General features: G+C 58.1%; 2 protein-coding genes across 2 annotated transcripts; one reads left to right on the top strand and one right to left on the bottom strand.

The window, feature by feature from the left end:
* Positions 1 to 295: 295 nt before the first annotated feature.
* Positions 296 to 2,831, top strand: JCM15063_000362 (uncharacterized protein; the record flags this gene model as incomplete). Its single annotated transcript, XM_076676480.1, has 2 exons — positions 296 to 581; positions 640 to 2,831. The coding sequence occupies 2 exons, from the start codon at positions 296 to 298 to the stop codon at positions 2,829 to 2,831; spliced, it is 2,478 nt and encodes an 825-aa protein (XP_076536461.1).
* Positions 2,832 to 3,059: 228 nt separating this feature from the next.
* FAS2 (trifunctional fatty acid synthase subunit FAS2) lies at positions 3,060 to 13,187 on the bottom strand (the record flags this gene model as incomplete). The annotated part of the gene is made up of 20 exons (XM_076676479.1): positions 3,060 to 3,260; positions 3,330 to 3,710; positions 3,782 to 4,025; positions 4,094 to 4,175; positions 4,248 to 4,371; positions 4,439 to 4,796; positions 4,864 to 4,915; positions 4,980 to 5,057; positions 5,127 to 5,422; positions 5,493 to 5,760; positions 5,827 to 7,238; positions 7,305 to 7,774; positions 7,848 to 8,129; positions 8,198 to 8,276; positions 8,341 to 9,975; positions 10,041 to 10,187; positions 10,258 to 11,474; positions 11,559 to 12,614; positions 12,697 to 12,912; positions 12,987 to 13,187. The coding sequence occupies 20 exons, from the start codon at positions 13,185 to 13,187 to the stop codon at positions 3,060 to 3,062; spliced, it is 8,799 nt and encodes a 2,932-aa protein (XP_076536460.1).
* Between the last annotated feature and the right edge of the window lie 484 nt (positions 13,188 to 13,671).

Below are 13,671 nucleotides of genomic sequence, written 5' to 3'. Positions count from 1 at the left end.
TGTAGAAAGCGGGATTCCAGGAGAAGCTAGGCCCGTAGCGCCGTTGCGACGTCGCGGTCCCAGCCCACTGTCAGAGTAGAACATCTTCCACTTCGTCTTGTCGAGAGATAGATGATTTCACTGGCATCACAAGGAAGCAATGGCCTGAATACTACAGAGGCGCGAGAATTCAGTCCGGATAGCGCTCCGGGCGCCGTGCATGTGCGCGCGCAGAACGGCCCGTGTTATTTTGCGTAACACTTCTCTCGCCGTACTCGTCCGGAACTCACGGTGCACCACCGATCCGAGGTCTTGTATGCCTCGACCTGGTCCGGGCGCAGTCCCCGAGCTGTTCCTGACATTTCTCGCGCCGAGTCTGCGACCATCTCTCGCGCGACCGTGTCCTCAGCCTCGGCACGCATCGACATCGAACCAAGACAAGAAAGTTTCAAGAGCCAGCTATGCAGCCACGGATCGTCTCGCCAGGCGTACAGATGCAGTCAACACCACGCACTCGCGGGCAATCCACTCGCGCGCTACCGTCAGACGTACTGTCGCCCAGCCAGACATGGAAGCCTACGTTCCAGTTGCCTCAACGAGCGGTACGCTATCTGACTCCTTTGCCCCCGGTGCTCGCTGACCTCGGCACGCGCTCCTCAGCTGTTCGCCTTGATGATCCCTTTGTACCCTGCCCACCTACTCGATCTCCCCAAGACCGTGCAACCTTCCAAAACGGAAACACACCGCTGGTCACACAGGACGAAGTAGAGCAAACCGTTGCCGACCTCCCTGCGATTCTCGCCAGGGTCAAGGCTCTCTCGCTCGACTACCCAGAGTTGTCGCCAGTCGAAATCATCGCCCGAGCCCGCCAACAAGCTGCCGACGCGCGTCACGCGAACCAGGTCCCGCCAACCCCGCCGCCACCAATAACCCTCAACCCCGAGCCGTACTCGACCAACTCTCAATTCTTCACACCGTTCTTCCTCCAAGCGATCATGCTCGGCGCGAGCGCGCTCGGTTTGCTCGCACGAAGAAAAGTTGCGGCTAGCGAGCAGCGGCGGGACAGGCTCACGAGCAAGACTGCGCGGGAACAAGCCGAAGACCGGATCGATGAAGTTCAGGCACTCAATTTGCTCATCTCGGATCACGCAGCCAGTGAATGGGTGGCATCGGTCGAACAGAGCTCGGCGCATTCAAGTCGGTGTGCACTGGTTCAGGCCGTCGCACGCAATCAGGTGTCGGCATACACGCGTGACAGAACCGGAGTCGCAAGTTTGTTGTACTGGGTCAAATCTCGCGCGGCGGGACAATTGGACAGCGCTCGACGGTCACTCGGCGTTCAAGCCTTCGAGACGTACCGCCTTCTTCCCGTCCTTGACCAGAATGCATCATCTGTCGACATCGATGTCGATACCTTTACCCTCTCAACGCTCTTGTCGATCATATACCCAAGAATGGGCTCGACGCGCGGCAAGTTCTTCGTCGACTCGCCGACACTCGATAGGCACGTACTCGACACGATCTGCGACAGAATCCTGTCTTTCGACGCCCATCCCGAGATCGTGCAGCAGCTCGGCAAGGCAGCAGCTCGAGCGCAGAGATTAGACATCATTACGCGCATTCTGGCTCTCGACCTGCCATCGAATCTGAAACTAGACCTCGTCGTGTCAGCTCTCGACCTCGTCGCATCTCAGAAACACACGAGGAGCGATCACGCAGTTGTCGTGCCTTTCGCTGAGGCATTTGCCGCAACTTGCGAGCGGGTTGGATCATTGAATGAGGACGACATCGAACGAATCGATCGCGGCCTGTACCTTCTCCGAACAGCATTCGCGATCAATCGACCCCTCGAACCTGTGATTGCGCGTGCGACTATGACCTTGGTCTCGAATCTCGCGCAGAAACGCTGCCGGTCTATCGTCGTCGATTCTCTTCGACACCTGTGCAGATCTCGTCACCCTGCTCTCGCACGCGAGATCGTGACGACTATACCCTCGAACGAGCTGCGTCTGAGCTACCTGTACCCTCTCCTTGCGAGCTCGCATCATCCGACCTCGCAAGCAACGTGGACCGCGCTCCTCTCGCACGATCGTTTGTCCCTCACGAACGCTGCCGTCTCAGCTCGATTCGCATCGCTTTCTCATCGGTCGGCAGCCCGTCGCAATCTCGACATTGCTCGTCAGGATTTTACGCTCGTCAAGCAGAGAGGGCTCGAACCTTCCATCGACGTGTGGAACAAGCTGTTGCACCTCGTCGTGCGATTCGGATCAGATCGAGCGGTACACAACACACTTGCAGCGATGGACGGAGCTCGAGTCGGTCAGGATTCGAGGACGCGTACAATCCTCCTGCAGCGGGACATGATCCGGCAAGACGTGCAGGCCAGAACTATCAAGGAGAAAAAGCAAGATTGGGACCAGCTAGAACGGTACGAGAGACCGATCGAGCAAGTTGTGCGGATTCAGAGGAGGGGAGGTGGACTGGCGCAAATGCGCAAGATTAGAAATGCGATCAAGGATCAACAGCGACAGCAACACCAGAAAGGACCGCTAGAGGTTGACATTACCCCGAACCTCTTGCTCAAGAACATAACGCGTTGGACGCGCGAATGTGACAGCGGGCGACTTGTACAATTGACACAAGTCGTGCTCGGGATCGACCTCAAGGACTCTGATCCTTCTTCCGAGCTGGCTCGTCGAGAAGACATCTCACAGAAGGAATTCAACAAAGTGCGGATACCTGCGTTCCGGACACTGATTTCGGCGTTCGAACGACGCGGGCAAATTGACCTTGCGAAGCACTTGCGGGCGCGAATGCGGCAGGAGCGGGACAGTATGCAGGGAAGGAGGTAGATAGGTAGACCAGAACCGTAGGATAAACTGTCGCGCATTGAGCATGCTAAAAGCACAGCCCACTTTTCACAGAGCGTTTTGAGCGTATCGCTCATTGACCTTGAACCCAGATCGAGAGAGAGAGAGAGAGAGAAGAGAAGGTGACATTCCAAAAACCCCAGAAAGAAGACAAATCAGAGGAAAGCCTAAAGCAAGAGGGAACTAGCTATCTCTATAAAACCCTGGACTCTAAGCCTTCGAGATGACGACGGCGACAGCAACGTCCTCGGAGTGAGAGAGGCTGACTTCGAACGAGGTGATACCGGCAGCGTCGGCGGCGGCCTTGGCGGCACCGTGAACAGCGATGGTAGGACCGGTCTCGGTCGAGACGACCTCGATGTCGATGAGCGAAGCACCGGCGCCCTTCGAGGTGGTCTTCATGGACTTGAACTAATCGCGCAGAATAATTACAGGTCAGCGTGGTGCGAATACGAGCATAGAAGAGGAAGCAATACTGACAGTAGCTTCCTTGGCAGCCCAGCGAGCGGCCAGCGAGGCCTTGAAGTCGGGCGAGGAGCGGCAGTACGCGAGCTCGTTGGCGGTGAAGTTGCGCTCGAGGAAGGTTTCGTTGTCAGCCGGAATAGCCGAGATGAGCTCGACGTCAGTTCCGACGCTCGAGACACCAGCGGTAGCCGCGGCTACGAGCTTTGAAGCGATGGCAGCGTTCGAGGCTTTGTCGGTGGGGTAAGCCGACGTGGGAAGCTTCTTGGCGAACGCGAACGAGCCAGTCTTGGCGTTGTCCGTGGTACGGGCGAGCGGGTTGAGAAGAACGGGAGTCTCGAGCTCGGGGTCGAAAGGAGCGCCCTCCTTGATGACGACGAGCTTGCCAGAAGCGAAGAACTATTCGGCGAGAGCGAATGGACGCGGTCAGCAGAAAGCCTGGGACCGACCAGACGATACGAAGAACTCACGTCGTTGAAGCGGCGGTAGGCACCCTTGCGGCGGACCGCGTTGAGCTCCCTGTACGACTCGAAAGTCGAAGGCTCGAGCGATCCAAGGAGGTACTCGGGGTGGATGATAAGGGCTTGTCCTCCGACTTGGCCGAAACCGAACGAAGTGAGGAGACCAGCCTTGATTCCATCGGTCTGAATCGACTTGGACGGGTAAAGGAGGTACTCGAAGGCACGGAGCTCTTGCGAGATGTTGTCGGCATTGCTGCGAATAGTGGCAATCCTGATGAGTTGCGTGCCACAATAAGCAAAGGCATAAATAAGAGGACGAACCGGTTGCCAGGAATGAGACCCGACTGGATAGTCTGGGCAATTCCGTTGAGCATCCAGGCAGCAGCACCTCCCTTGGGGTGACCTATGTTGCGTGCAGAGTGCGGATGTCAGACGGAGCGCAACTTGTGAAGACTCATCGGGAACAAAGACTGACCAGTGAGCCACTTCTGCGCAATGACCGGGCAAGCGTTACCCTTAGCACGTCCAAGGTGGCGGAACTGCTCGTTGTAAGCGTTCGACTCGTTCTTGTCATTGGCGACGGTCGAAGTGCCGTGGAACTGATCACGGGAACCATTCATCAGCACGCGTTCTCGAGAAAGCACTGGAAGCGGAGCGAAAACTCACGGAGGCAACTCCGACGTCGTCGATCGTGAGACCCCAGACGGCGAGGGCACGACGAAGGGGAGCGATCGAGGGATCACTTCCGGAAAGCATTCCGTAAGTGGCGAGTGCCTCAGCTTCTTGCCTCTTGGCCTCGCGCTCGATCGAAGCGAGACGCTCCGAAACAAAGTCGGAAGGAAGTTTCTCGGCGTGGCCATGCGACTCGACCTCGAACTTGAGGAGCTCGGTCTCGTTCGAGAGCCACTGAGAGATCTGGCGACGGCGGAACTCGAGCTGACGACGGCGGTAGGCGACGTTGAGGATGGGCGAGGGGTACTTGGCAGCGACCTCACGGGCGGTACCCATAACACCACGTCCAGGACTGGAATGAACGAGTCATGCGAAGTTAGCTTTGGCCCCTCAGGAAGAACGGGCCATTTGAGACCTACGCAGGAATCGAACGACCAGCCTTGTCGGTGGCAGTAGCAGTGTAGGCGACAACTGGTGTACGCGACGAGCCACGGTGAGCTAGGCCACACGAAAAGCGTTGAAAGATGCTACTCACTTCCGTAGATGGTCGCTCCCATCTCAATTGCAGTCTTGGCCGACATGAGCACTTGAGCACCACATCCCTGAGCCTCCACTGTTGTTCGTGAAAGAAAAGTCAGTCAAAGAAAGTCAATGCGCAGAACCCCAGAGAAACAAGACGAACTGAATCCAGCACGAGTGCTGGTGGTGGGACGGGACATTTCGTTGGGCTCGCGACCGGCAGCGAACTCAGTCTCTGAGTTGGACGTGGCCTTCATGTTAGCGAACTCGTAGGAGCCTTCCTCCGAGAAGTCATCGTAACCTCCCGCAATCATGACCTTGGCCTTGCCGCTCAGGATCGTGTCGCACGCGATCTCGACGGATTGAAGCGCGGTGGCGCAAGCTCCGACGGGGATTTTGATAGGTCCGGACGACGAGAGCAAGAGGAGGTTGACCCAGCCAGCAACGGTGTTGATGAAGCTGCCATCGAGAAGAGAAGGATGAGCGGGAACAGTCTGGCAAAGGTGAGCAACCGAGTAGAAACCCTTACGTCTCTTGGAGGATATCCTTCTGGACGTCCTTCTCCTCGCGACGGTCGCGGAACATCTTCGAGATCGAGACGATACCTCCCATACCGGAACCGAGCGACGAACCGACCTCACTGGGGTGAACGTACTTGTAGAGCTCGTACGGGTCGGTGACACCAGCCATCATGAGGGCTTCGGCAACCGAAACGAGAGCCCAGAGCGAGGTACGGTCGACTTGAGCGGCGATATCGTCGGGGATGCCGAAAGCCTTGTGCGACCATCCAGTCGGAACTGACGAGTGAGGATGAAGCAAGTCTCGTTAGCGTATGCGCTATGATGCAAAACAGAACAACTCACTTTGACCAGCGACAAGACGGTCGAACGCGACAGCCTTGGGAACCTGGATCTTGGCGCCCTTCTTGAATTTGACAAAGTACTTGCTGCCGTCGTCCGAGTACACGTCGACCTTCTCTTCGTGCTCGCGCTTGAAGCGGTTCGCGTCCTCCTCAGACGCCTCGATGGGTTCGAGATCGTGCTGAAGCTCGATCTCTTGCACGAATCCCTTGCGCTTGGGATCATAGCCGCCGAACAGCTCGGGCTCGATCATGCGAATACCGGTGTGCGCGAGGATGTGCTTCTCGTAAGCGGCCTTGACGTCCTTGTCGTCGAGGGGCTCGTTCGTCTTGGCGTCGACCCATCCAACGTAGAGCGATCCATCCTTGAGACGACCATCGAAGTGCTTGATCAAGCCCGTGATGTAAGCGAGCTCGAGGGTACCTTGGATCGAGAACGTGCCGTTCGCCTCCATCTCCCAACGGGTACGCGACGAACCGAAAGGACCGACTTCAGCGTAACCGGTCATGACGACAACCTTCTCGAGATCGATCAAGCCACGGAGTTGGGCGAGCTCCGACTTGGCGTCGATGGGCTTGAGCTCGGGGAACGGAAGCGAGAAGTTCGCACGGGGCGCAACCTTGACTTGGGTGTGGATCTGCTCGGCAGTCGGGCCGTGAGCGACCTTGTAATCAGCAGCGTTGTCCTTGGCGATCGCGCGACGGGTCGCAGCAGTCTGGTTGAGCTTGGTGCGGATGTCAGTCGTGAGGTTGGCAAGGTCAGGAAGCTTGTCCATTCCACCGTTGAGATCGGCCCAGACGGGCTCAATCTGCGCAACGTCGAAGACGAGAGGGTGCATGAGTCCGAGAATGTTGAATGCCATCTCCTTGGCGGAGAAGGTGCGGCAACCTTGAGCCTCGATACCTTCGGCGACCGAGTTGGTGGCGCTCATGAGACCAGTGCCACGAGTCCATCCGATGACGGCACCAGCAATGCAGAGGTACTCGCCCCAGCTCTCGGACGACCAACGGTTGAAGAGAGTCTCGAGCGAGATCTTGCTCTCCGAGTACAGACCGTCGTTTCCGAAGAGACCGTGGTTCGGCGAGAGGGGAAGGACAACTTCGGTGGGGCGAGTCGTGAGCTGAAGGGCAGCCTTCTTCGACTTGACGGCACCGAGAAGACGCAGGAGGTTGGTGAGCATGATACGGTGAGCGAGCTCAGATCGGTCGTCGAGTCCGTCGATCTCGCGGCCATTCTCGGGAAGAGCAGCGAAGGGAAGGATGTAGTCGAGATCCATGCCGAGACCCTTGTCCTTGGAGTAGATGTAGTCGACGAGAGCTTCAACATCTTGCTTCGAACCTTGGTTGAAGGGAACGACCGTGAGCGAAGATCCCTTGGATCCGCACTCCTGGTAGATGGCTTGGTAGTACTCGACACTGAACGACACAAGAGCGTCAATCACACTGGGATAAGAGGTCGCACAGGTACAGGGAGAAACTCACGTCGACCTCGAGTAACGCGAAGTGGTGATGACGACGCGAGCACCTCCAGCGAGGAGACCCTTGACGATTTCGATACCGATCGAACCCTTGCCGACACCGGTCATGAGCGCGTTCTTGTGCTCGAACGTGACACCAGACGTGGCAATCTCCTTGAGGATGTCGAGGTAGAGCGAAGTGAGCTTGCTCGAGTACGACCACTCGTTGCCGATCTTTCGCTTGAGGTGAAGAAGGGGGATCTTGTCCTCGGCGAGCGAGGTCGGCTCGGGGACAGCCGACGGACGGAGGAACTGACTCGAGGGACGACGAGTGCGAGCAGCAGTCTTTTGGGGCTTGGGGGCGACGTCCTTGCCGAGACCACGGACGACTTCGGCGTAGAGCGACTTGATCGACTGCATGTGAGTCTTGGAAATCTGGGGTTGAAGCTTGACGAGCTTGTAAAGCTTCTCGATCTGGTCTTGGACCTTGTCGAGCTACGAGGAGGCGCGAAAGAGCGAAGTGAGTTTGCGAAGACTGACATAGCGATCGAGAGGAAAGGGTGCTCACGTTGACGCTGGCGACGCTGATCTTGGATCCAGCGGCCATCTCGGCAACATACTTCTCGAGGCGAGACACTCCAGGACGTTGGACCTCCTCCGAGATGATCTCACCCTTGGCGGTGACGGTCGTCTTGGGGGCGGTCGGGAAGGTGACGTCCTTGTAGAGCGGAGCTTGACCGATCATCTCGCGGCAGTTGTCGAGCAGGGTTTGTCCGAATTGCTTCGCGAGGACGTACTTCTCGCCGAGGTGAACCGGGGTGTTGTCGATCGTGTATTGCATGTAATCGATCTGACCGAGCGCAGAAGACACGTCAGTCGGAGACATCCGCCATCAAATTCCAGGTTGCAGGTACTCACGAGGGCAGGGTCAGCACGGTTCATGATGACAAGGCAGCGAGCGGTGATGTCGCGGTCAACAGTGGTGAGACGGCCGAAGCTGCGAAACGAGATTCTCGTCAGAAACCGAGAATGCACAGGAGCAAAGACAGGAGAAAACCTACAGGATGTCCATCCACATCATGAGAGCGTCTTGACGGACCCAGTTCCAGCTCGAGTTGAAGTGGCGAGCCTTGAGGGGCGTGAAAACGGGTTGAATACCGCTGATGTAGTCGTCTCCATGCTCGCGCGCGATCGCGTCGAGCCTCTTCTGGAGAGAGGCAACCTCGGCCTTCTGGAGATCGGCAAGACGGTGACCGGTGCGAGAGTCGCGTCCGAGGTAACGAAGGAAGACTTCAACTTGCTGCGAGACAAAGTCGTCTTGCTTGCCTTGCATCTTGTCGAGCGCTTCGGTGTCAATCATCATGCCAGCTCCTCCGACAGCTCCGCCTCCTCCGCCTCCGCCACCGCCGAGCGAGATACCAGCTTGAGAGGCGTAGGTCGACGCAACACCGTCAATCCAGGCCTTGGCTTCACCTTCGCTCGCGAGACGCTTCTCGGGCTCCTTGGTGAGCGCGACGAGGAGGACACCATCGGTGCGTCCCGGTCCAAGACCGTGAGTCTTCGCGAGGTGAGCCTTGGCGCCGGACAAGCCGAAACCTCCGGGCATCTTGGCTCCCATCATGCGCGCGACGAGTCCACTGGTGTACTTGCCGAGGGTGCCAGAGTAGCCCGATTGGAGTGCAGCGCCGAGTTCAGCGAGAGGAAGCTCTTCTCCCTTCTCCGGTGCCGACGAGAACTCTCCTTGCAGGTCACCGAGGATCTCGTTCTGGAGGGTCGACTTGCCTCCGACGAGGTCCTTGATCGACTTGGTGAGGGGAACGTCGGGGATCTGCTTCTTGAGCTTCTGGGCGATGATCGCACGGAGAGTGTCGACAGCCTTGAGGGGCTCGTCGGCAACGGCGGCGGGAGCTCCTCCTCCGCCAGCAGCCGGGGCGGCAAACGACATCTGGGGAGCGGCAGCGGCAGCTCCTCCGCTTCCGAGCGCGACTCCCGCGTTCGAGGCGTACGCTTGAGCGGTCGAGTCGAGCCAGGCCTTGGCCTCTCCCTCGTTACCGAGACGCTTGGCAGGTTCTTGCGTGAGGGCGAACAAGAGGACACCATCGATGCGACCAGGACCGAGACCGAAGGACTTGGCAAGGTGCGCTTGGACCGCAGAGAGACCGAAACCTCCAGGCATCTTCGAACCGATCATGCGCGAGACGAGACCAGTCGTGTACTTGCCGAGCTTGCCCGAGTATCCGGCTTGGAGGGCGGCTCCGAGCTCGGCAAGGGGCATCTCCTCGCCCTTCTCGGGAGCGGAAGCGAATTCTCCCTGGAGGTCTCCGAGGATCTCGTTCTGGAGGGTCGACTTGCCGCCAACGAGCTCCTTGATCGTCTTGGTGAGGGGAACTTCCGAGACGGGCTTCTTGAGCTTCTGCGCAATGATGATGCGAAGAGTGTCGACAGCCTTGAGGGGCTCATCGGCGACCGAAGCGGCGGGTCCAGCAGCAGCAGGAGGGGGAGGCGCAGCGGCGACAGGGGCAGGCGCAGCACGAGGAGCGGGAGTCGGTGCAGCAGCGGCAGCAGGGGCGGCAGCAGCAGAAGCATCTCCTCCAGACTCGTCATCGAGCTGGTAGTAGATCTCCTTGAGCTGCTTTGCGATACAGTAGATGGAACGCTTGATGCCGAGAGCTCCATCGTGAGAATCGTACTTGAGCCTATCGGGAAAGAGCCAAGATGTCAACGAGAGCGCAAGATCAATGCATAGCGCTTGAAAACGTACTTTTGGGTGCGAGTGGCCATGCCGGTCAACGTCGGCGAAGGACCGAGCTCGATCAGGCGCTCAAACTTGAACTCCTTGAAGAGAACATCCTGAGTCTCGATCCAGCGGACGGGCGAGGCGAACTGGTACGAGAGAAGCTCGATGAGGCTGAAAGGGACATCGCAAACTCAGTTCAGAAACTCGAATTCGATTGGGGGAAACGGCACAAGCGACTCACATGGCGTAACCGAGCTTGTTGCGGTTCTCATAGGCTCCCCAGTTCTCTTCGTCCCAGGACTTGAGAATCTTCTCGAGACGAGGCGAAGAGGTTTGAGTGTGGATGCGCTCGGCGTATTCCTTGGTGACGGCGTAGGGGACAGCAGTCAAGTTGGGGATGTAACGTCCAACGAGAAGATCGGCGTTGAAGTGGGACAAGTTGACCTTCTTCGACAAGTAGGTGCGGAAGGGCATGACACCAGCCCACAAGTAGCGAGAGTGGAAAGGAACGTCGATACCAGGAAGGGGGATCGTGGCGAAACCACGCTCGAGAGTGATGAAGCCAGTCTTCTCCTGGAGGTCCTTGGCCTTCTGAACGCACTCGTCGACGATCTCGCAGAGGTGTTCCTTGACTTGCTCGATCGACATGGTCTCGGTGAGCTTGGCAAGGTCGATCTTTTGAACCTTGAGGAAGTTGAGGACGTTGGTGAGCGATTGGAGACCGACAAGATGACCAGCGACAACGTATTGTTGACCTTCGACGTTGTAGTTGACAACCTCAATGAGGATATTGCCACGCCTGGCGATGGTCTCGACGACTTCCCTGAGGGCAGCGTCACCGAACGACTTGCCGATCCTCGAAGGGTTGACGGCAACCATTCCGTAGCTCGAACGGTTCTGCGAGTCACGCTCGACCGCACGTTGCATCGTGATACCACGGTAGAACACGACGTCGACAAGGGCCGAGATCGGGAGGATGTCGGCGATCGAGGCGAGGGCCGAGTATTCTCCAAGCGAGTGACCGGCGAACGCGCACGAGGGCTGAACGAGACCCTTGGAGCGCATGTCCTCGAAGGCGGCCTTTTCGGTGACGACGAGGGCGATCTGGGCGAACTGGGTCGCGTAGAGGAGACCGGTCGGGGACGAGAACGTGTAACGCGAGGTGCGGAGGTCGATGTCGCCGAAGAGAGGGAGAGTCTTGACGTTGCCATCCTTGTCGGTGGTCGTGTAGGTCATCTCCATGTACTTCTGCCTCGTTGCTTGACCCTTGAGACCTCCGAAGTGAACAGTCTTCTCCTTGGGGTTCGTGCGGACAATCTCGAGGATCGAGAATCCGTACACCTCGCCCAAGTGAGCGTCGGCGGTGTCCCAGACGGCGCGAGCAACGGGCGAGTTGTTGTAAAGCTCCATTCCCATTCCAGGTTCCTGCGAACCTTGACCGGTGAAGACGTAGGCAGTCTACATGAGAGGGCGAAAGAAACTCGAGGCATCAGTACATGGCAACAGAAGCAGTGCGAATGAAGAGACGTGATAGGCACGTACAGGAGCTTGCGAGACTTCAGCAGTTCCAGAGAGGACGACAGCTCCCGACTCGAGGTCGACGGTGTCAATCTTGATGAGGCGGTCTCCACCGGTAGTCATTCCGATGTGCTTGAGCTTGACCTCCATCTTCTTGTTCGGGAGGCACATCGCGGTGAAACCGACGTCGTACTTGCGCACACGCGCTCCGACGTTGTCGGCAACGATTTGCTCGACAAACTTGCGAGTGCGGGCCGACGAATGCATGCCGTGCGTGATGGTTCCGGGAAGGGACGCGAGCGAGGCAAAGTACGGGTTCGTGTGGATCGGGTTCGTGTCGCCCGAGGTGAGCGAGTAGTCGAGGTTGCTCGCCGGGGTCCAGAACGTGCATTGACCCTCCTTGGTGAGCGTGTATCCTCCTCCCTCGAGCATGACGGGTTGTTCGAGGGCAGTGCCGTGACGCTTGAGGTACTCGAGCACAGGGTCACCCTTGGTGACACCCTCACCCTCGGAAGTGTACTCAATGGTCGCAACCTTGACCGAAAGCTTCTGCTCGGGCGTGATGATGTAGGCGGCACCCGAGACCTTGACGCTCGAGTACGAAGATTTATCGGCGTAGACGTAGCTCGAGTCGATCTTGAAGCGCAAGTCGGTGCCGACCGTGAGCGGGCGCGACTCGTCATCCCATTGGAACCACTCCTTGGATTGGAGCACGGCGAGTGCCTCGGGACTCTTGATGTCGACCGAGTACGTGGGCGAATCGACGCGCGAAAAAGTCTGGGCGTAGTCGGTGAATTTGCCGCGGTAGAAGAAGGACGACGAGACTTCGAGCACGGGGATGCGCTCCGAAGTGGCCTCCTTGCCCTTGGCGGACGACGAAAGGAGGAAGACGGTGCCCTTGACGGAGACGGTCTTGCCCGTGTCCGAGTTGGTGACCGACTCGATGCGCGAGGTCGACGTGACGGTGTCTCCAGGTTGGAGAACGGGAGCTCCCGGCAGGACGCGGAATCCGTTCGAGAGGTGCACAAGCTTGAGGAGATCTCCGTCGATCGAGTTGGGGAAGATGGGCTTCATGATGGACTGTCAAATCACGCGCACGGTCATCGTATTGCGAGTCAGCTAACGTGTGGCGTGAAGGGCCGGGTTGGAAAGAAGGACGCACCTTCCATCCGAGCTTGATGGCAAAGTCCATGGGGAACTGCATGCCGGTCTTGTAGCTCTTCTTGTACGCCTCGCCCTCGTGGCCGACCACGCGGCAGAAGGCTTCGATTTCGTCTTCCGAGATGGTGACCTCTTCTCCTTCGAACTCGTCCGAGATCTTGAGTTGCGAGAGTCCCTGAGTCGACGAGGCATCGAGTTGCCAGAGGTCCCAGTAGTGCTACACCCGAGGGGGAGGAAAGGGAATCAGTGCGTTGCGAAGCTGGCGAGTTGACAGCGATTTGTGTGCGTTACCTGCTTGATGCGCTGGTTGCGGTCCTCGACGATCTCTTGGATCGGAGCGTACGGGGTGGAAGGGTCGTACTTGTACTTGAACTCGAGCGGGAGAGCAGGCTTGGACGCCTCGGGCTGGTTGAACAAAGTCATCGAGATGGTCGAAGATTCAGGCGCGAAGCTGATGCTCAGCGCGAGCGGGAGCTCGGGAGCCGCGACCATGATGGGCGAGCGGGGTCCTAGTAAAGCGGGCGGAGAGACTAGGGCGAGAAGTGGGGTTGAGGGAAATGCAAAGACAGGTCAGCAGCGAGCGCGCAAGGGATCGGAATGAAGCGGCGCCAGCACTGTGTGCCTCGAGGTCCTCTGAAGAGTCTATCGTGGTAAGATCAAGTCGCCGGAGCGAGTTGCAAGCGCGGTTGGGAATTCGAGAAATGTTTGGGACGAGGTGCGAGCGAGGCAGGCGAACGCGACGAGCGAGGTACTCACAGGAGGGTATAGCACGAGACGGCCAAGAGAAAAGCCCAGTCAGCTAGCTAACCCAAAGTCGAGAGCGGGAAGCGGCGGTGGAGAGGAAGAAAGGACGAAACGCGACAGAAATTCGGATCTCTCAACCAACCCCGGATTCCGACTCCGAGACAGGGGTCCCTATTCGAAACTAACCTTGCTATGTAGCCACTCACTACTATACGCTAGCTGGAATGGAACT

Source organism: Sporobolomyces koalae, assembly GCF_050403365.1.
Source record: "Sporobolomyces koalae JCM15063 DNA, S_koalae_JCM15063T_v1_ctg4, whole genome shotgun sequence".
Lineage (NCBI taxonomy): Eukaryota > Fungi > Basidiomycota > Microbotryomycetes > Sporidiobolales > Sporidiobolaceae > Sporobolomyces > Sporobolomyces koalae.
This window is presented reverse-complemented; position numbering and strand designations above follow the sequence as displayed.